The sequence below is a fragment of the Clarias gariepinus genome, chromosome 17 (assembly GCF_024256425.1).
Source record: "Clarias gariepinus isolate MV-2021 ecotype Netherlands chromosome 17, CGAR_prim_01v2, whole genome shotgun sequence".
Classification (NCBI taxonomy): domain Eukaryota; kingdom Metazoa; phylum Chordata; class Actinopteri; order Siluriformes; family Clariidae; genus Clarias; species Clarias gariepinus.
The window spans coordinates 4,173,029-4,195,324 of record NC_071116.1 but is presented as its reverse complement, the minus strand read 5'-3'; the positions used below and the strand labels follow the sequence as shown (position 1 = coordinate 4,195,324).

Sequence of the window (22,296 nt, the reverse complement as noted above, 5' to 3'; positions counted from 1 at the left end):
CTGTGAAGTAAATACACTTGTGCTTCTGCTGAAGGCTATAATTTTCTTTGCTGATGCTGTTCACAAGCTTGGACATGCCCTAAGTATCTCGCATTTATTTGCCCCTGGAGCATTTGTTTGAGACAGTGTTATTTAGGACAGTGTTATTTGGGACAATTGTACTTCAGCTAGAAATTTTCGGGTTCATGGACTAAACGGGTATTTTGTCGAGTGATATTTGTGCCAGTAGTATTTTGAGACTTTGCGATGGTGGTATTTAATGCAGATAACTAGGATCATGGTTTTTAAGGCAGTGCTATTTGGCACAGTGATGATTCCTTTTGTGGTATTTATAAGAGTGATTTTTGGGAGAGTGATATTTTATACAGTGATACATTGTGTATTGGTACACGGGGCAGTAACACCTGATTATAGTAATATTTGATATAGTGATATTTGGGACAGTGGGGTTGGTACATTAATATTTGTGCTAGTAGCTAATAAAATAGTAGTACCTGATATAGTGATGTGTGGGAAAAAGGTACTTTGTGATATTTTTCAATATCCTTCCTTGTAAACTTGATGTTAGTAAGTTTTAAGTAATCATTGACAGTATATGGCTCAACTTTGGCTCCAGACAAGCCAGAATAACAGAAGTGGCCATAATTACATCATTAATTAAAACACTTACCAAAACCACACACAGGATGTACACGCATGCACACATATGAATAAAAATATTTAAAGTGATTATAATTAGAATCCTACTCAAACATGACAGCTTACACAAAAGATTAACTAGACTGGAAGAAAAAGATTAAAAATATGATGTCATATGGATGTTTTATCAATAATTTATCTATATTGATGATGGAAAAAGACTAGAGGGGGGAAATCACTTAAGTTAAAGTCTCTTATGACACGATTATAACATACAACATACAAAAAGATAAAATAAAATAATGGTTGAATATTTAAGTCCTATTCACAATATGGAGTCATCTGTAATTTCCTTCCTCATATTATGTCACCGTTTCGTGACTCTGGTGGTTGCTCAATATTTCACCCTTTATCTTATATAAAAGGAGGCAGCGAAGCCCACACTACATGAGTTTCGTGAAGGAGAAACAAGATGAAGACTTACCAGTTGTGTGTCCTCATTGGCCTTGTGCTCAGGGTTCACTCAGGTCCTGTAACACCATCTATTGACGATAAGGATCTTCATCATAAGGATGATGAAGAATTTGCAAAGGTAAGAATGGTTTCACCTTCTGCAGTTTAGGATTACAATAGGATTTTACTGGGTGAGGTCTTTAACTGTCAATTGTATCGAATTAACCAGAATTACTTGAAAAAACTGTACAACATGGAAGAAGAGAACGAGTCGTCTTTTGGACGCAAGATCAGTGAGATGAGCTTGAAGCTGGGTGAGATGCAACAGTTTTTCGGGTTAAAGGTGACAGGAACTCTGGACGATGAAACGATGGAGATGATGAAGAAGCCTCGCTGTGGGGTTCCAGATGTGGCCTTTTACAGAGCCAGACCTTTAACTTACAAATGGTCTACAAACAAATTGACTTACAGGTAACAAAGTAGTATAGTGTATTTAATTAACCCTTTTCTAGCTTCATAAAACAAATGATGAATAAATTTATTAAGACATACTTTGTTATTTATACTCTATAGGATTGAGAATTACACACCTGATATGTCCATTGCTGAAGTGGACAACTCCATTGAGAAAGCGCTGCAAGTCTGGGCTCGTGTCACTCCTTTGAGGTTCACCCGTATCTACAGCGGTGTAGCTGATATCATGATCTCTTTTGTTGTCGGAGGTGAGTCTCCTACTTTATTGAGTGGAAATTAAAACATTATTTGTCAACAACGACCCTCCTAGTGAGCATGTAGGCTAGTCCTTACCAACTACCCGATGAAAATGCCCTGAAATTTTTTTAGTACACATCTAGTCCCAAAGATGTTTGGGGTGTTAATGTTTTAAGAACTTTTAAAAAATGTCCCCCAGTGTTGTTTGTTCCCACTGAAAAGTCTTTCCTGCAAAATATTACAGAATATTGAAAATGTTCTTGCTGACAGAGTAGGCTAAAAATTGTAAAAGGCAGCCTATGAAATCATTATTATAAAATTGGAAATCTGGACAAAATTATAAATTTTAGCACATGAACTATGTTATGAACTGTTTTGTGTTTTCAGATCACAGAGATGGCTCCCCATTTGATGGACCTAATGGTTACTTGGCTCATGCATTTTTCCCCGCTCCTGGCATCGGTGGAGACGCCCATTTCGATGATGATGAGACATTTACCTTCAGATCTTCTAGGGGTGATTATGCTCACATTTCATCGAAAGAACGTACACAATACAATATAAAATATGCAACATAATTAAAATGTCTTCTTCTTCAGGATACAACTTGTTCTTGGTCGCTGCCCATGAATTTGGACATTCTCTGGGCCTTGAACATTCCAATGTTCCTGGTGCTCTAATGTTCCCAACGTACAGCTACACTGATGTTGACAAGTTTGTTCTGCCCAGAGATGATGTTAATAGAATCCAAGCCCTGTATGGTAAGTTCCTGAACTACATATTATTAGCAAATGTACAGTAGAAAAGCTTTCTGTAATTAACAAAGTAAAATTCTTTTGAAAGGCTCAAACACTGAAAAACCTGTTGACCCTGATAAGCCTGAGCCCACCCCTCCAGTCACCCCTAATGCCTGTGACCCCAATCTGGTTCTGGATGCTGTGACAACCCTTCGTGGAGAGAAAATCTTTTTTAAGAGCAGGTAAGCCTGAATCCCATAGTAACTTTTACATCATTCATAAAGAAGTTGAGAGATGAGAGATGAGATATAACCATCTTGTACTGGATTGTCTTGATCAGGTTCTTCTGGCGCAGTCACCCTCAGCTCACCTCGATCGAACAACATCTAATCACGTTCTTCTGGCCAGAACTTCCTGATAATATCGATGCTGCTTTTGAGGATCCATCAGCTGATCGGGTGTACATCTTCAAAGGTATAATGTAGCATGAATTTGCTAAGAATACTAATCTATTAGTGGTATACTGATTGCATATGAGTTTGTGTTAAATCGTGTTTATGATCCTTAGGTCAGAAAGTCTGGGCTCTTAACGGGTATGACATTGTGAAACGTTTGAATCTTGGTAGCTTCAGGCTGCCAGCTTCTGTGAAGAGAATAGACGCTGCCCTTTATGACATAAATTCTAGAAAGGTGTTGTTTTTTGTTGGCAGGTCATACTACAGGTAAGTTTTATTGTTAAGCTATATTAAAGACATTTATTCCCTACCTGTTCTTCTTCAAGATGCTAAGTAATACTTCTTTTTTTAAGCTATGACATGGACAGGAGGGTGATGGACCGAGGATCCCCGAAACCTGTGGAACAAATCTTCCCAGGAATGTCAGAAACGGTTACTGCAGCTTTCCAGGAAAATGGTCAGTATTTAATACATTACACATTCACTTTACAATCAAGTGTTTAATTCAGTTGTGAGTAATGTGACTTTTTGTTTTGCAGGTAATACCTATCTCTTCAGCGGGGCGCATGCTTTCCATTTCAGTAATGGAAGGCTGGTGAATGTGCTGAGAAGCAATCAGTTTTTGCGGTGCTAGTTTTTCATATTTAAATGCCTCACAGGCGGTGGGAAAATCCAGTGGTAGAGTAAATTATTGAACATTTTACATGGCATTATACTTTAGAACAGTATTAACTTATTTAAAGCATATCATTCAACTTTTTTCATGTTTTATTGTGCATGTAACTGTTTTGTCATTTATGATTTGTGTTTTTAAAATAAAACACCTGACCATCAAACCCCAAACATTTGCCACTTTTCCTTCACTGAGATCATTAAGCTTAAACCTGTTCCAACTAAACAATATTCCACTACACAAAGTGAGCTTTATAAAGACATTGTGTGTTAAGTTTGGAGTGGAAGAACGTCAGTGACCTGCACAGAGCCTTGACTGAACTCAATCGAACTGAACGCCTTTGCGATGAAGTGTAATGCTGACTGCACCCCAGACCTCCTCATCCAATGTCAGCTTCCCACAACCACACTCCAAAATCTAGTAGAAAGCTTTCCCAGAATGGAAGAGATTATTACAGGATATAGAAAATATCACTGATGTAAAAATGTTTTTTATGGTACTGTTAATAGCTCCAACCTTTTTGAACAGTTATCCTTTATTTATATGTACAAGCCATAAATTAAATGAAAAGGTTGGTAGATAATAAGGGGGTGCACAGTTTAGATCTGTAGATTGAAAAGTACTGGGTGTGTCACTGTAACATGTCACAATTTTGGTAAAGGTTTCTGTAAAAGAAAAGATATTGCACCACATCCTCATTTTCTTCACAGCCACAACTTTTTAACAGTCCTCTTTAAGAGCTATGTGACATCTTGATGTGCCAGAGCCATGTGCAGTGTGCCTCCAACATCTTCCTCAGATAAATGAGGCAATTGGAATAAAACAACAAGATCCAGAAGGGAAATTGCAGGCACCCCAAGCAGACTGAAAGGCAGAATGTGGTTCTACCAAAAATACCAAACTGCATTTCAACACTAAAACATGTCCATTAAATTAATTTTAAGCATATTATAGCAATTGTTTACTTTCACCTTTCAGTAAAAGTTATGGATCTAAAGTATCGTGTGCAGTGAGAGGGTATTTTTAATAGTGATATTTGGAAAACTTAAATTTGGGACAACGGGATGTGAGATGGTGATATTTCAGACAGTGATGATTGTAATAGTGATATTCGAAAGGATGACATTTGTGATATTAACAGTGTTTTTTTGGGTAGTGGTGTTTGTGATGGTGATATTTGGGACTGTGGCTTAAAAGATGGTAATGTTTTGAATAGTAACATTTGTGACTGTGGTGTTTGTGACATCATTTGGGACCATTGTATTTGAAATAATGATATTTTGCAGAGTTGTATTTGTCAATATCCTTCCACTGAAGACATGATGTTACTCATGACATTGTCTTGACTAAAGTTTTATACGATATGGCTCAATGGCTTCAGTGCCAGACAAGACAAAATAGTAGAAGTAATCATTGTTTCACAACGAAATAGCAAAGTACTGAAGTTAAAAAAAACGTAGGAAACCTTAAGATAAAAAAAATGCTTTTTTCATATGCTTTTAATGTTATTTGTTTATTATTGCGGACTATATTGTGCACAGATACTCAAAGCTGCGCTTTTCAGCTTAAAAAACTTTAAGGATAACACATTTGTGATCTAGTTTAATGAAAAACAATGAGCTGTCTTTGATTTCTCTCCCTAATCTTTAGCAATACAGCAATACAACATGCAAATTGTTAATCTAAGGCTCATCTGTAAAAACAGGAAGTGGACAACATCAGAACCACACCAAAGCAAGATAAGGACTGGCGGCTTAGTGGTTAGCATTGTTGCCTTGTGTCTCCATGTCTTGGGTTTGATTCCTGCATTTGGTCTGTGTGCATGGAGTCTGCATCTTCTCCCCATGCTTAGGGGGTTTCCTCTGGGTTGTCCAGTTTTCTTCCACAGTTCAAAGACATGCAGATTGCCTGTAGTGTGTAAATGAATGTATGAATGTAAACTGATCCTACTAGTACAAAAATGGGAACGAATGCAATGGCCACCATTGACCAATAATTGGACTGTAGTCAAACTCCATGGTCAATATTTAGACTATAGAGCTTTCTGGATTGATGAATGGATGGAAGATAAAGACTAATTATAACCTGTGCATTCTCATGAGACTGTTGTTCAGAGTTTGCTTTCTATTGTATACCAATTTCTAACTTGCAAAAGTAAGGACAACTTCCTGAGGAATCGCATGACCTCACAATGTGACTTACAACAACCAATCAATCTATGGTGATTAAACTATTTAAATCAAATTCAAATCAAATAAAAATTTTATTTGTCACATACACAGTCATACACAGTACAAAATGTAGTGAAATGCTTACACGACTGCCAGTGACCATAAAAAGATAATTGAAGCTTATAATAGTAATAAATATGAATAAAAGAAATACGATAGAAAATTTAAATAAAAAAATAAAATAAATAAAATAAAATTTAACTAGGAAAAATAAAACTAAAAATAGAAACTGAAAATAGAAATGTGCTGTACAAATAGAAATATAATGGTGGGCAAATATGCATAGAAAGTTATATAGTTGCAAATATAGTATAGTGTCTGTTAAATGAAATAGACTATTCTTTGAACAAGTGTAATTTCTCTATGACATTTATCTATTAAATGTTATTTATGACACTATAAAATAATCCTATCTATACAATGGGACAAAACTTCAAAGTAAAAAAAACGACTTGATTTTTGCATTAATATGGTTAGTATTTACATAAGAACATATGAAGATGATAACAGCATAGTCTGTACATATTTTCTTCCAGGAAACATATTGAATAGCTTTCATTTGCAAATTGGAAAGACTTTATTTTTGTTAAGTTGCTTATTGTAATAAGTCAGACAATTGTATTATTTGCTATACAATGTTCAGGAAAGGTGGATGGCAAGAGTTTAGGATTAGGATTCAATAAATAACCATCAGGTGAGGGTGCTATTGAACACTGATGGTTTTAAATCACAACTTTTAAAACTTTGAAACACATTAGCAAACATATGTCTTAAGATTATCAGCTGTTTCAAGTCAGACTCCTTTGCCTGATTTGGGCCTTGGTTTGCATCCCGAAAAAGGTGCTTCTCAGCCATCTAGCAGTTCCCTTTCAAAGGCTACACTCGATGCTGCGTGAAAACGCTATGGGAATATCATTTCGTGTTGCCGGTTGTAAAGCATGTGTGTACCAAACACGCCAAATTTTGACTTATAACCTGCAGGTTATAAATAGGAGTGAGCCGGCAACATTCCTCAGATCTTTTTCTTCACCGCATTGTGCGCGTGTGTGTGTCAGCAAGCATAACAAAAATAAGCAGAATAAAATCTATAAAACTCACCAGTTATTATGGCGGAGTTTAGAACTAGATGTCCCCCTCCTTGTGAAAATTTCCTTTCGGAGGGCGATATGCACACATTCTGCTTCGAATGTTTGGGTGAAAAGCACGCTCTCTAAGGGCTTAATGGAGAGTGTGAGCACTGTGATCTTCTCCCCATGAAGCTGCTTCGCGCGCGTCTCGCGTTCTTTAGGGAACCACGAGCCGCGCTGCACTCATGGGGATCACAAGCAGATCTGGCCGAGGAGCGAGAGACGGAGTCCCTTCTTTCTCTCGCCCTCTCCCCCGATCCAGATGTCTCTCCTTCCACTTCACGAGCGCACTCCGGTGCTTCTCGCGGGTGTGTTGAAGAGACTCGTTCTCCTGCTTCTGTCGAAATGGAAGTTGCTTCCTCAGAACGCTCCTCAAAAGATGAAAGAGAATATGAGGAATTGCTCGAAGTTATAACGCGTGCAGTTGAACGACTGCATATTGACTGGCCACAGGAGCAGGTTCACCCAAAACAATCTAAATTAGATGACAGATTTCTGTCGGGTGGCCAGGAGATGGAGCCAAAACACCGCTCTCTCCCATTTTTTGATGACCTCCACAACGAGTTATCTCGTTCTTGGAGAAATCCTTTTTCTTCCCGTATTTTTGTACAATCGACTTCGTTTTATTCGAACATCGTTGATGCAAAAGCATGAGGTTATGTGGTGATGCCCCAGATAGAAGAGACGCTTGCGGGCTATCTCTCTCCTGGAACATCATCCTCATTAAAGTAACCAACACTTCCCTCCAAGCCGTGTAGAACTTCTTCTACCCTGGTAGGGAAAGCGTTCCAAGCAGCAGGTCAGGCCGGCGCTTCCTTGCACACCATGGCGGTTTTGCAGGCGTATCAGGCTGATCTGCTGAAAGATTTGAGCACGAGCGGCACACTGAATCATGACGCATTCAATGAATTACGCCGGGCTACTGATTTATCCCTGCGTGCGACTAAACAGACAGCCCGTGCAATCGGCCGTTCCATGGCCTTCTTGGTGACTGCTGAAAGGCACCTGTGGTTAAACCTGACAGGCATCAAGGACAAGGATAGAAGATTCCTCCTTGATGCTCCTGTCTCAACTTCCGGCCTATTTGGCGACGCTGTGAATTCCGTCGCCACTAGGTTCCGTGAAGCTAAATTGTATGAACAGGCTTTTGAAAAATTTCTCCCACGCCATGCTCAAGAGTCGAGGCCCTCGGCCACCCAGCCTCGACCAGATCTGAATCTCACCAGGCGAGAGGCAGAGAAAGAGAGCGTCAGCAGCCGGGCACCCCCCCGTAAGGACTGGGGTACGGCTCGTCGCCCCCAACAGGCTGCCTCCAAAAGATCAGATCGCCGCACTGTCTTCTTTTCAAAGACTAAGTCCTGAAGCCTACGTGCCCAGGACTGTGGGGGTGATCCCCCCCGGGGAACGGCACTCAACTCTCTTTCCTATAAGAGCATGCCCCCCCGGACACCCCCAGGGGGTCGATGTTCAGTTTTCGCCGCCTCTGGTGTTTCGGACCTCACCGACCTCCAGAGATATGTTAGTGCCTCGGTTTTATCCTGCTATATTCCAGGATGCCGAACCACTAACACCCCCCGCGCACTAAAACTTGTACCCCTTTCGGAGAAACTGGCAGCGTGGAAGCTACTGCCAGGCATATCTCCCTGGGTGCTAAAGACTGTAGAGAAAGGCTACAGGATTCAGTTTGCTCATCGCCCTCCGCGTTTCAACGGCGTTGTCAGGGGCCGGTAGGGGGCGTGGTGGATCCAAACGCAGAAGAAACGGATCACTTTAGATAGCAAATGGAGTTTGGGTGCTTGTGACTTGGTTGACAACGTTATAGTTTAAATGTCTTGACCTTAATTCCGCGTAGAGCTGGGATTTGAAATAAATCCACTGGAAAGCGGAAGCGCGGAGCGCCGACACGAGCGGGCCGAGAGAGGAGGGGGGGTGTGCGACGCTTGACTCGCAGAGACGCGGAAGCGCGAGCTTTATGCCGGTATGAAGAAGCCTGAGCCTTGCGGGAAGGCAGGAGCGAGCGGAGCCGGCGAAAAGCGGCAGCGTGAGTCCGGTTAGGAGAGGAGATAAATCGGGGTCGTGGAGCTGGCGAGGGTCGAAGCCGAAGAAAGGGAAAGAGGTCCGTGATCCAGATTCGTGGTCGATGGCAGGTAAGCAGTCGGTAACGGGAAAACTCCAAATGTGTCAGATCCAAAACGAAAGGCGAAGTCGTAGTCGAAGGGGCGAAGCGAGGTCGATACTTGGCAGGCTGAGACGAGAGATAACGCTGGTAAATTGAGGCTGAGAAGGCACACAATAAACTGGCGATGTGGTGGTGTCAGCACATGGCTTAAATAGGCATGAGAGGTGATTGCTGATAGGAGACAGGTGTGTGGAGAGCGGAAGGTGAGGTGGTGAGTTGGAAGCAGTGGTTGGGAGAAAGGAACGGGAATGCTTTTAGTGATCATGGCGAGACTGTGGCTTGACGTGGCATGACAGGCGTGGTCTACACTTCCGTGATACCGGAGAGAGCGCATCTGCTAAACTCCGAACTCCAGGTGTTGCTGGGGAAGGGAGCCATAGAACAGGTTCCTCCTCCAGACAGGGAGTCAGGCTACTACAGTCGCTACTTTCTGGTTCCCAAGAAAGGCAGGGGGCTGCGTCCGATTTTGGATCTTCGCGGGTTGAACCGCTATCTCAAAAAGTACAGATTCAAGATGTTAACCATCAATATGATTGTCTCGCAAATCCAACCAGAAGATTGGTTTGTGATGATAGATTTAAAGGACGCATACTTCCACATAAAAGTTTTGCCACAACACAGGAAGTTCCTGAGGTTCGCTTTCGGGGGAGAAGCTTACCAGTATCAGGTCCTTCCATTCGGTCTAGCTCTGTCACCCCGCACATATACAAATTGTATGGATGCTGTCCTGGCTCCCTTGCGACTCCAGGGCATCCGTATTCTCAACTACATAGACGACTGGCTAACCCTGGCCAAGTCTCAGCAGCTAGCGCTCCGACATCGCGATGTCGTCCTAGCTCATCTTCATTCGCTGGGATTGAGACTCAACGCTACCAAAAGGGTTCTCGTTCAGAGGACAACATACTTGGGTGTCAGATGGGATTCGATCACTATGCGGGCACAATTTTCTCCCGCTCGTGTCGAATCCATCCTCAGCGCCCTCAAGGAAATCAGACTAGACCAGGAAGTGACTATTTATCACTTTCAAAAATGTTTAGGCCTCATGGCAGCTGCATCCACAGTGATACCTTTGGTTCTTCTGCACATGAGAGCTTTTCAGTTGTGGCTAAGAGCCAGGGGATTTCATACAAGGGCCAATCCCCGAAGGCGAATAAGGGTTACGCTCGAAGGACGTCGTACCCTTTCTATGTGGTTCAGACCCCAGTTTCTCACCTTGGGTCCCACTCTAGGTCCGTCTTGTCGTCGCAAAATGCTAATGACAGACGCTTCCCTTACCAGCTGGGGTGCGGTCTTGGATGGCCGTCCAGCTCAAGGGCACTGGAGAGGTCATCTTCTCGCATGGCACATCAATTGCCTCGAAATGATGGCTTTATTTTTGGCCCTACAGCACTTCCTCCAGCAGCTGAGAGGCTACCATGTTCTAGTGCGGGTGGACAATACATCGGTAGTCTCCTACATAAATCGCCAGGGCGGACTGCACTCGCGCCGCTTGAACGAGCTAGCGCATCAGGTTCTGCTCTGGGCACAGGACAAGTTCCTGTCCCTCAGGGCGATTTACATTCCAGGGCACATGAATGTGGGAGCAGATTTACTGTCCAGACAAGCTGTGACAAATGGGGAATGGAAACTCCACGCCGACATAGTCAGCCAAATCTGGGAAAGATTCTTTACAGCAGAGGTGGACCTCTTTGCCTCCCAAGAGACAGGACAATGTTTTCTCTACTACTCTCTGACTCATCCAGCTCCCCTGGGTCTGGACGCGATGGCCCATACGTGGCCCAATTTACGCCTTTATGCGTTTCCACCAATATCTCTGCTCCCGGGAGTCCTGGCGAGGGTCCGTCAACACGGTTTGCGCCTCTTACTGATAGCGCCCCGTTGGCCGGCCAGAGTATGGTTCTCGGATCTAATATCTCTCCTCGATGGCTCACCTTGGATGATTCCAGTGAGGAGGGATCTTCTGTCTCAGGCGCAGGGGACAATATTTCATCCCCGATCGGAGCTTTGGAACCTTCACGTTTGGCCCCTGAACGGGACCAACTAAGTCAAGCTGGTCTCCCAGCCAGCGTTATTGACACTGTTCTAGCCGCTAGAGCTCCCTCCACTAGAAAAGCTTATGCCCTCAAATGGAATGTTTTTGAAAGTTGGTGCATGACGAAGCAGGTAGACCCAGTCCACTGCCAAATTGTTTCAGTGCTGAAGTTCCTGCAAGATAAGTTGTCCTCGGGCTTGTGCCCTACTACCCTTAGGGCGTACGTGGCCGCTATCTCAGCCTGCCACGTTCCAATCGAGGGGATTACTGTGGGAAAACACCCTTTAGTTGCCCGTTTTATTCGTGGAGCTAAACGGTTGAGGCCACCCACTAGAGCCTCGACCCCTTCATGGGATTTATCTATCGTGCTCGAAGGTCTAATTGACACTCCTTTTGAACCACTAGAGTCAGCGCCAGACAGGCTTCTGACTCTTAAGATGTTTTTTCTTATGGCCAATACCTCTCTCAAGAGGATTGGGGATCTGCGCGCCTTGTCAGTCTCCCCATCCTGCCTGGACTTTGCCCCTGGGCTAGTCAAGGCCATTCTGCATCCTCACCCGAACTATCTTCCGAAAGTTCCATTTTCAAACATGCACCCTGTTGTTCTTGAAGCCTTCTGTCCTCTGCCTTTTACAGCTTCGGAGCAAGAGAAACTTCACCTATTATGTCCAGTACGTGCTCTTCGGATTTAGGTCTACCGCACCTGCCAGTGGCGTAGATCAGAGCAGCTCTTTATTTGCTATGGAGGCCGCAACTGGGGGGCGGCCACTACTACGCAGACCATGTCACATTGGGTGAGAGATGCTATTGCTCTCTCCTATAAGGCACGTGGGCTCACTTCGCCTCTAGGAATCAGGGCTCATTCAACCAGGGGGATTGCTTCATCTATTGCACTAGCAAGAGGTATTCCCCTGCAACAAGTGTGTGACGCGGCGGGCTGGTGCTCTCCGCACACATTTATTAGATTTTATAGTCTGGATGTTCCTGTCACTCTGGGCTCACGAGTCCTCGAGTCAGCTTCCCAGACATAGTTCTGAGACCTCTCAGCCTTGTGCGCACACGCTACACAATGCGGGGTCCAGACACTCGCAGTGCGGCGACGTTGATACTCTCGTTCCCATAGCGTTTTCACGCAGCATCGAGTGTAGCCTTTGAAAGGAAACGTCTCGGGTTACTTTGTTGTAACCCTGTTCCCTGAAAAGGCGGGAACGAGATGCTGCGTCCCAATGCCGCACTGCCCACGTGACCGGACGTCCGTTCAGACAATCAATCTGAGGAATGTTGCCGGCTCACTCCTATTTATAACCTGCAGGTGCATCTAATCAGATGACTTCACCTGACCGAGGTTATATAAGCCAAAATTTGGCGTGTTCGGTACAAACATGCTTCACAACCGGCAACACGAAAAGATATTCCCATAGCGTTTTCACGCAGCATCTCGTTCCCGCCTTTTCAGGGAACAGGGTTACAACAAAGTAACCCGAGACGTTTTCTCTGCTGGCTCTGCTCGTATGGACTGTAGATTTGCGGGAAGCACTGGTCTGCAGTTCCCCTGCAGCTCTAGGTTACAAGGTCCTCTGACTTCGCCTATGCCTATGTTGGTCTTGCTGGAATCTTTAGTTTATTGCGAACTTATGTTATCACAGAGTTTTTTAGAGTGGTCTAATTTTGCCTGGAAACATTTAGATACTTACTTATTTGAACCTTAAGCTAATCTAAAACTTGTGGTTCCTGGCCAGAATAAAAACACTGATATATAAAGTACCTTGCAAAATTATCTATATTTCTTGAACTTTTCTGCATTTTGTCACATTACAACCACAAACATAAATGTATTGGGTGATATGGGTGCCCTGGTCAAAACAACTTCAAGGATTGAATGCAAACTGCTATGTAGAACACTATTAACACTGTGCATGGTGATGGCAGCATCATGTTGTGCTTTTCTTCAGTAGGGACAGGGAAGCTGGTTAGAGATAATGGGAAAATGGATGGAGCCAAATACAGTGTAATATTAGAAGAAAATCTGTTAGTCTGCAAAAGACTGGGGCAGAGGTTCACCTTCCAGCAGGACAACAACCCTCAACATACAGCCAGAGCTACAATGGAATGGTTTAGATCAAAGCATATTTACTGTATGTGTTAGAATGGCCCGCTCAAAGACCAGACCTAAATCCAATTGAAAATCTGTGGCAAGAGTTGAAAACTGATGTTCACAGACGCTCTCCATGCAATCTGACTGAACTTGAGCTATTTTGCAAAGAAATATGGGAAACACTTAAACTCTCTAAAAGCTGGTAAATACATCCACCTGATCTCATCAACAAGAGGATCCCCAGTATCACCGATATAGCATCGGATACTGATCAGACTATCAATACTATCAGAATATTTTTTTTATCATAACTGCTGTTTTTAAATGGTTTTGACCATAAAATTATTATACATTCATGTAAAAAAAAATTATACAGTGGTTTACCTTTTTTTTTTACAACATATATAGTATATGTCTGTAAAATTACAAATACTATGATTTTAGAAAATCATTCAAGTTTTCCGAAAATCCAAAGTAATAATCCCATAATAGAAACGTATACAGTGTAATGAGATGCGAAGAAAGTGAACAATGACAGTACTATACTGTAAAAGATGTACAAAATAAATAGTTAAAAAAGGTTTTATATAATATATAAAGTAGACTTTAGTTTTAATATATTATCTGATATTTGAAACTTTTTACAAGAATTTGTGCAAAAACATTTTACAAATTCATATAATATCATATTGTTACATTATATTATATACATGTAACCATTTATATTTTACTAAAAAAAGGTTATGTTAAAAAAAAAAACTAAAAACTGTCTGTACTGTAAACTGTCTGTAAAAACATCATTTACTACTGATACAACAGCTCGACCCATGAATTTAAACAGAGCCACACCCCTTGCTCATATGCCAAAGAAGAGAGAGATGGTTATCTATCCTCCAGTAGAAGCCGGTCTGCTATGAACACCCACAATGGTATTGTAGCATAAACACGAACAGCTTCATGCATCAAACATTATGTATATTTTACAGAAGAAATTGTGAACAAAATACTGTCAATAATACTAACCATTTATTTATTAAAAATCATGTTATAAATGACATTGAAACAAAGCTTACAGAAGAAATGGAGTAAAGATATTTAAAATTGTGTTTAACTAATAGTGTTCTGTTTAGGGAGATCTTGTAGATAAACTGTGAAATGAATCATTAAAAATATATATCATAATCAGCTGTGAATATAAAGGATACTGTATGCGTGTAATATGATAGATGACATTGAGTTCACATTGTTTACATTGAATAATGTATTTAAAAATGGTACTGTAAATAAAAATCTAAATAGTTTATTCTTGTTTTGATGGTAGAAATATGTACATTCTATGTTATTGTCACGATCTGGGTGTATTGGCAGGTGTTGAACGCCGTGGGCGGAAGGAGCAGGCATAGAGGCAGAGGGGTGGTGTAATCAAAAAAAGAGTCTTTTTAATAATAATTAAACAAAATATAAATAAAGATACAAACAAAGAAACAAACAAACTTAAACGATACTTAACTTTGTGCTGACAGGGGCTCTCTGGCAAAACACAGACAGGGCGAGACACATAACACGCCCTGCGGCGAGACACATAACACGCCCTGCGGCGAGACACATAACACGCCCTGCGGCGAGACACATAACACGCCCTGCGGCGAGACACATAACACGCCCTGCGGCGAGACACATAACACGCCCTGCGGCGAGACACATAACACGCCCTGCGGCGAGACACATAACACGCCCTGCGGCGAGACACATAACACGCCCTGCGGCGAGACACATAACAGGGGGACAAACACAACAGGACATAAACGAGGTGTGGAGCTGAAACGAGACACTAGGGAGAACGGGAGACACAAGAGACACGGGAGACACTAGAGACACGGGAGACACGTGAGACACGTAAAGACGAGACGAGAGACCAAGAGAGGGACAGGACAAGGGCTAAAGACATGGCAATCAGCTAGGCATGGCTTTTAGCTAAACATGGTTAAGCATTGCTTAACCATGGCAGTTAGCTACACATACACCTAGCTAAGCATGTCTTTAGCCCCAACATGCACTAAGCTATACTTACCTAATAGCTTAAACACACTAGGGAATAGGGGCTCAGAAACACAGACAAGGATACCCAGTGGCTAGGCGAGGCAGCCCTCCAAGACTAAGGGAGGCGGCACTCACAAGCTAGTCGTTACTCCCAAGCCAGGAGGGACAGCACTCTAAACCTAGGCACACTGGAACACTAGGGGGAGAGGAAACAGGACAGCTAGAGACACAAAGGGGTTATGGCTAGAAGCATGCTAGTACCGTAACTGTACTATAACTCAACATAGACTTTAGCTAATCATGCTCCTAGCCACACACACACACCTAACTACTTACCTGCTCTAGCTAACCACAAGAACACAGGAGGACAGGACTGAATCAGCTCCACTAACCCAGCTACACAAAACATACAGAGACATGGCCAATAAGAGAGCCCAAGTCAACACAACTAAAATCAAAGTACAAATTAGACAGCTAACAAAAACAAACCAAAATGCCCACATAACTGACAGTGGTATTCCCAAAAATGCTCGACCCAGTTTCCCAGTCTAAACAGCTATTTATAGATTGGTTGATGGCTACCTCGGTTCAGGTGTGCACTGCATCACCTGACCGAGGTGCCTGCTGGGAAACTGAGTCGGCCAACAAAAACTACAAACTAAAAACAGTGACCTCTAGTGGAGGACCCTTACAGTACCCCCCCCCCCCTTAAACCGCTCCTCCGGAGCGCCACTGGTGGTCCCACGGCACTTCCCTGGTGTCCCTTCACCCAACCCCGACGGGCTAGCTCCCGTAGTCAACTGTGTGGCGGAGGCAGCACCGGATCGCTGTTGTAGGCCGGGCGGAGGGGGCAGCACTGTATTGCTCTGAGAAGTAGAGCCCCTGAAGACAGTGCTGTGTTGTCCCCCAATCCGGGCGGCCGATGCAGTACTGGCTTTTCCTCCGCCGTGCAGCGGTGGGTGCCCGACATCGAAGCCGGGTGTTGGACACTGTGCTGGGGTGTCGCTCCGAAGGCGGTGAGCCTTGAATAAGGGCTACTGGACGAAGGTGGGGGCCTCCACATGAGGCCTGCTGGTGTTGCTGGGACCTCCCCGTGAGGCGCTCGACGACGCTGCAGCCGGGACCTCCCCGTGAGGCGCTCGACGACGCTGCAGCCGGGACCTCCCCGTGAGGCGCTCGACGACGCTGCAGCCGGGACCTCCCCGTGAGGCGCTCGACGACGCTGCAGCCGGGACCTCCCCGTGAGGCGCTCGACGACGCTGCAGCCGGGACCTCCCCGTGAGGCGCTCGACCAAGCTGCAGCCGGGACCTCCCCGTGAGGCGCTCGACGACGCTGCAGCCGGGACCTCCCCGTGAGGCGCTCGACGACGCTGCAGCCGGGACCTCCCCGTGAGGCGCTCGACGACGCTGCAGCCGGGACCTCCCCGTGAGGCGCTCGACGACGCTGCAGCCGGGACCTCCCCGTGAGGCGCTCGACGACGCTGCAGCCGGGACCTCCCCGTGAGGCGCTCGACGACGCTGCAGCCGGGACCTCCCCGTGAGGCGCTCGACGACGCTGCAGCCGGGACCTCCCCGTGAGGCGCTCGACGACGCTGCAGCCGGGACCTCCCCGTGAGGCGCTCGACGACGCTGCAGCCGGGACCTCCCCGAGGGGCCTGAAGGGTGCTGCAGCCGTGGCCTCCACGTGAGGCCTGAAGGGTGCTGCCGCTGTGGCCTCCACGTGAGGCCTGAAGGGTGCTGCAGCTGTGGCCTCCACGTGAGGCCTGAAGGGTGCTGCAGCTGTGGCCTCCACGTGAGGCTGCCGCTTTAGTCCCAGCCCCCTCTGCTATGCCTTGGTGGGTCGAGCATTCTGTCACGATCTGGGTGTATTGGCAGGTGTTGAACGCCGTGGGCGGAAGGAGCAGGCATAGAGGCAGAGGGGTGGTGTAATCAAAAAAAAGAGTCTTTTTAATAATAATTAAACAAAATATAAATAAAGATACAAACAAAGAAACAAACAAACTTAAACGATACTTAACTTTGTGCTGACAGGGGCTCTCTGGCAAAACACGCCCTGCGGCGAGACACATAACACGCCCTGCGGCGAGACACATAACACGCCCTGCGGCGAGACACATAACACGCCCTGCGGCGAGACACATAACACGCCCTGCGGCGAGACACATAACACGCCCTGCGGCGAGACACATAACACGCCCTGCGGCGAGACACATAACACGCCCTGCGGCGAGACACATAACACGCCCTGCGGCGAGACACATAACACGCCCTGCGGCGAGACACATAACACGCCCTGCGGCGAGACACATAACACGCCCTGCGGCGAGACACATAACACGCCCTGCGGCGAGACACATAACACGCCCTGCGGCGAGACACATAACACGCCCTGCGGCGAGACACATAACACGCCCTGCGGCGAGACACATAACACGCCCTGCGGCGAGACACATAACACGCCCTGCGGCGAGACACATAACACGCCCTGCGGCGAGACACATAACACGCCCTGCGGCGAGACACATAACACGCCCTGCGGCGAGACACATAACACGCCCTGCGGCGAGACACATAACACGCCCTGCGGCGAGACACATAACACGCCCTGCGGCGAGACACATAACACGCCCTGCGGCGAGACACATAACACGCCCTGCGGCGAGACACATAACACGCCCTGCGGCGAGACACATAACACGCCCTGCGGCGAGACACATAACACGCCCTGCGGCGAGACACATAACACGCCCTGCGGCGAGACACATAACACGCCCTGCGGCGAGACACATAACACGCCCTGCGGCGAGACACATAACACGCCCTGCGGCGAGACACATAACACGCCCTGCGGCGAGACACATAACACGCCCTGCGGCGAGACACATAACACGCCCTGCGGCGAGACACATAACACGCCCTGCGGCGAGACACATAACACGCCCTGCGGCGAGACACATAACACGCCCTGCGGCGAGACACATAACACGCCCTGCGGCGAGACACATAACACGCCCTGCGGCGAGACACATAACACGCCCTGCGGCGAGACACATAACACGCCCTGCGGCGAGACACATAACAGGGGGACAAACACAACAGGACATAAACGAGGTGTGGAGCTGAAACGAGACACTAGGGAGAACGGGAGACACAAGAGACACGGGAGACACTAGAGAGGACAGGAGACACGTAAAGACGAGACGAGAGACCAAGAGAGGGACAGGACAAGGGCTAAAGACATGGCAATCAGCTAGGCATGGCTTTTAGCTAAACATGGTTAAGCATTGCTTAACCATGGCAGTTAGCTACACATACACCTAGCTAAGCATGTCTTTAGCCCCAACATGCACTAAGCTATACTTACCTAATAGCTTAAACACACTAGGGAATAGGGGCTCAGAAACACAGACAAGGATACCCAGTGGCTAGGCGAGGCAGCCCTCCAAGACTAAGGGAGGCGGCACTCACAAGCTAGTCGTTACTCCCAAGCCAGGAGGGACAGCACTCTAAACCTAGGCACACTGGAACACTAGGGGGAGAGGAAACAGGACAGCTAGAGACACAAAGGGGTTATGGCTAGAAGCATGCTAGTACCGTAACTGTACTATAACTCAACATAGCATTTAGCTAATCATGCTCCTAGCCACACACACACCTAACTACTTACCTGCTCTAGCTAACCACAAGAACACAGGAGGACAGGACTGAATCAGCTCCACTAACCCAGCTACACAAAACATACACAGAGACATGGCCAATAAGAGAGCCCAAGTCAACACAACTAAAATCAAAGTACAAATTAGACAGCTAACAAAAACAAACCAAAATGCCCACATAACTGACAGTGGTATTCCCAAAAATGCTCGACCCAGTTTCCCAGTCTAAACAGCTATTTATAGATTGGTTGATGGCTACCTCGGTTCAGGTGTGCACTGCATCACCTGACCGAGGTGCCTGCTGGGAAACTGAGTCGGCCAACAAAAACTACAAACTAAAAACAGTGACCTCTAGTGGAGGACCCTTACAGTTATATATAACTTTTATTAAAAAGCAAAGCTTTACAAACATCCAAATGAATAAAATCCAAGTCATTTTTCAGTATATTTGCTGGTTTTTTTTTTTTTTTTTTTTTTTTTTGAGATATGTTTTTCTAATTGTAAAAAGTTGGGCTGTAAAATCACAGTGTATATACAGTACCTTTATTTTTTTATTTTCATGAAAACTTACTGCAGAATAACATTTGGAATTTTTCTGTGATTTGATGGTAACTGTTTGGCATCTAATGATCTAATTATTCTTATCATCATGACTGTCAGTAATTAATACAATCAGGAAAGTCATTTTTTTATTTTACTATCATTACTTTTAATAAAACCATAGTGCGGTGCTCCACTGCCGATCCCTGAAGAGTTGTAGTTATAAATGTAATAAAATTAGAGAAGATTAAAAGAGAAAGGAGCAGCATGTGTTGGTGGTATGGAAAGGCAAGCTGTTGGAGCCTAAGAAGCTCCTGCTGATGTGCTTTGAAAACAGCGCTTTGGCTCTTCGGGCAGATCCCATTTGGTCAAACTCTGCTGGATCCATATCTGGCCAGATTATTCTGGCCAGAGCTGAGGTTGGCGCAAGTAATCCAGTTGCAGGAGAGTGACATGCGGAGCAAGCATGGCTGAGAAAGGGTGGATATGATCAAGACCGTGTATCCAGTTGGCATTGTAATGAAGCCAAATGCAAAGGGCTTGCAGAGATATGCAAATAGCTTCTGGCATGTCACACACATGCTCCTTTCTCCTGTGTGCTTCACATTGCTGCTGGCTTGTTATTGGATTGAGGAGTGACTGCAAAAGTCTGATCGCCTGAATCTAAACGCCCAGCGCAAAAAAAAAAAAAAAAAAAAAAAATCAGAGGAGAAATATTTTTCAGTTTGGGCTGTTATTATAATTTTATGATTGACTCCTAATCTCGCTTATGCACTTAAAAAATTAACTATTAACTATTATTATTTAGTAATGTGTAATTAAAACTGTAACAGAATTTTCAATGAATAAATAAATAAATAAATAAATAAATAAATAAATGACAATGGAACTTTGTAGGTTAGACTGTGAACTAAATCTACACTTTTTTTTTTTAAACTTCTCAGTTTTTTACCTTCTCTAGTTTTGTAAATAAGTGAAATAAAAGTGTTAGTTTGGAATTAAATCCTGATCTCTAGAGGATTTGCTGTATTTTCTTTATGCGGCAATGCTTTAAGGTCCAGGAAAGACAATTTTATTTTACCGCATTGTACTTTGATGCTTTCAGATTCCAGATAATTTAAATAATAGATAACTTCCCTCCATTTAGTTTGATCAGTTAGATGAAAATATTTAACACATATAGAGTTTGATAATTAACTGATTAGTATTAAATCTACTTTCTGTAAGAAAACACTGTGGGTTTTGTTTTATGTGTCTGATGTTTAATTTTAATGCAGATCATTAACACTTTTAATGAATAACATTAAAAGCCTTTTTGTTTTCCTCTAAATGATTTCAGTGACAACTAAAGTAAAAACAGACTGCTTTATAATATTTTTGCATAGTAAAAACTTGACTTACAGTAGCACGTAGTAAAAACTCACTCTGTTACCTGCTAAAATGTAAAGTTCGTTCTCATAGCCCATGGTGATGTACTTTTGCTCCATCTAGTGGCTTTGGTTGAGATGCAAATTCCTGGTGTTAAGACAAATAGACTGAACCGACGTATAATATAATAATAAATGTCCTACAAGTCTTTACCTTCTTCCGGTTTTCTACACTGTGAAAATGTTTCCATTTACATGGAACTGAATGCTTAAGTGGCATTCATTAAAGTTTAATTTGTCACATCTAGAAAGGTGGAGGTATGCTCTGAAAAGTAGAGGAATTTGGGTTGGCCGCTGCAAGACAGAAAACATGTGTGTAAATGAAAAGGATCCAAGTGGAATGGTGAGGCTGCAGGGAGCAGAGGTAAATAAGGTGCAGGACCTCAAGTACTTAGGGTCAATGGTCCAGAGTAACGGAGAGTGTGGAAGGGAGGTAAAGAGGCGTGTACAGGCAGGTTGGAACTGGTGGAAAACCACTTATATTTTGGATGCTAAATAGGGGATCAGGACAAGCTCCTCAATGTTGTTGTGCAACTTATCTGTGTCATTGGTTGACAAGAAGAAAATGCCTTTCACAGTACCAATGTTGTGGAGGAAACCCACTAATCATAGCAGCAATTACTCTTTTTGCATAGTTCCCATAATTGCAAAAGAGATCGTAGACCATGGAATATCCAAACATTCCCTTTGCACTGCGTCCTGTACTCCATTGTAAGGAAGTGTTAATTCCAGATCCACCAGAATCCTACCACAAGAGCCACATTTAATTTCACAGAGTAAACTAAATGATCTGGTCAGGGAGTTGGAATTGCCTGGAAGTAAGGCAGAGCTAATGAGCTCCAGATTACCAAAGTGGAACCTATTGCAGTACGATGTCAGGATCTCTATTTTCCATGATCACCAAAAAGATCTGGTTCAGTATTTCTTAGTGGAAGGTGACTTTCCAGTGATATTTATTGCAATAATAACAGTGGCTTAATTAAAGCCCTTAACATTTCCCACAATCAAGATGAATGAAGATTGTTCATAGATTCATCTAAAACAAGTCTAAAAGCTGTTTTATTGCACAATGGCAATGTTTTGCTGCCTATTACTGTGGGCATGCAGTCTACATGAAAGAAACATACAAAAACATGAATCATCTGCTGAGATGTATAAAGTATGAAGAACATCAGTGGCAGCTCTTTGGTGATTTAAAAGTTATTGTCCTGTTGCTTGGCCTGCAGGGTGAAAACACAAAGTACTGCTATTTCCTCTTTAAATGGGACAGTCGAGCCAGAGATTCTGATTACAGTATGTCA

At 44.2% G+C, this 22,296-nt stretch overlaps 1 protein-coding gene across 1 annotated transcript; it reads left to right on the top strand.

Moving 5' to 3' along the window:
- Positions 1 to 1,106: 1,106 nt before the first annotated feature.
- LOC128545679 (collagenase 3-like) lies at positions 1,107 to 3,830 on the top strand. Its single transcript, XM_053516191.1, has 10 exons — positions 1,107 to 1,231; positions 1,322 to 1,563; positions 1,666 to 1,814; positions 2,191 to 2,319; positions 2,403 to 2,564; positions 2,647 to 2,782; positions 2,881 to 3,014; positions 3,109 to 3,262; positions 3,349 to 3,452; positions 3,535 to 3,830. Exons 1-10 carry the CDS (start codon positions 1,112 to 1,114, stop codon positions 3,627 to 3,629), a joined length of 1,425 nt encoding a protein of 474 aa, XP_053372166.1. The 5' UTR covers positions 1,107 to 1,111; the 3' UTR covers positions 3,630 to 3,830.
- Positions 3,831 to 22,296: the final 18,466 nt, after the last annotated feature.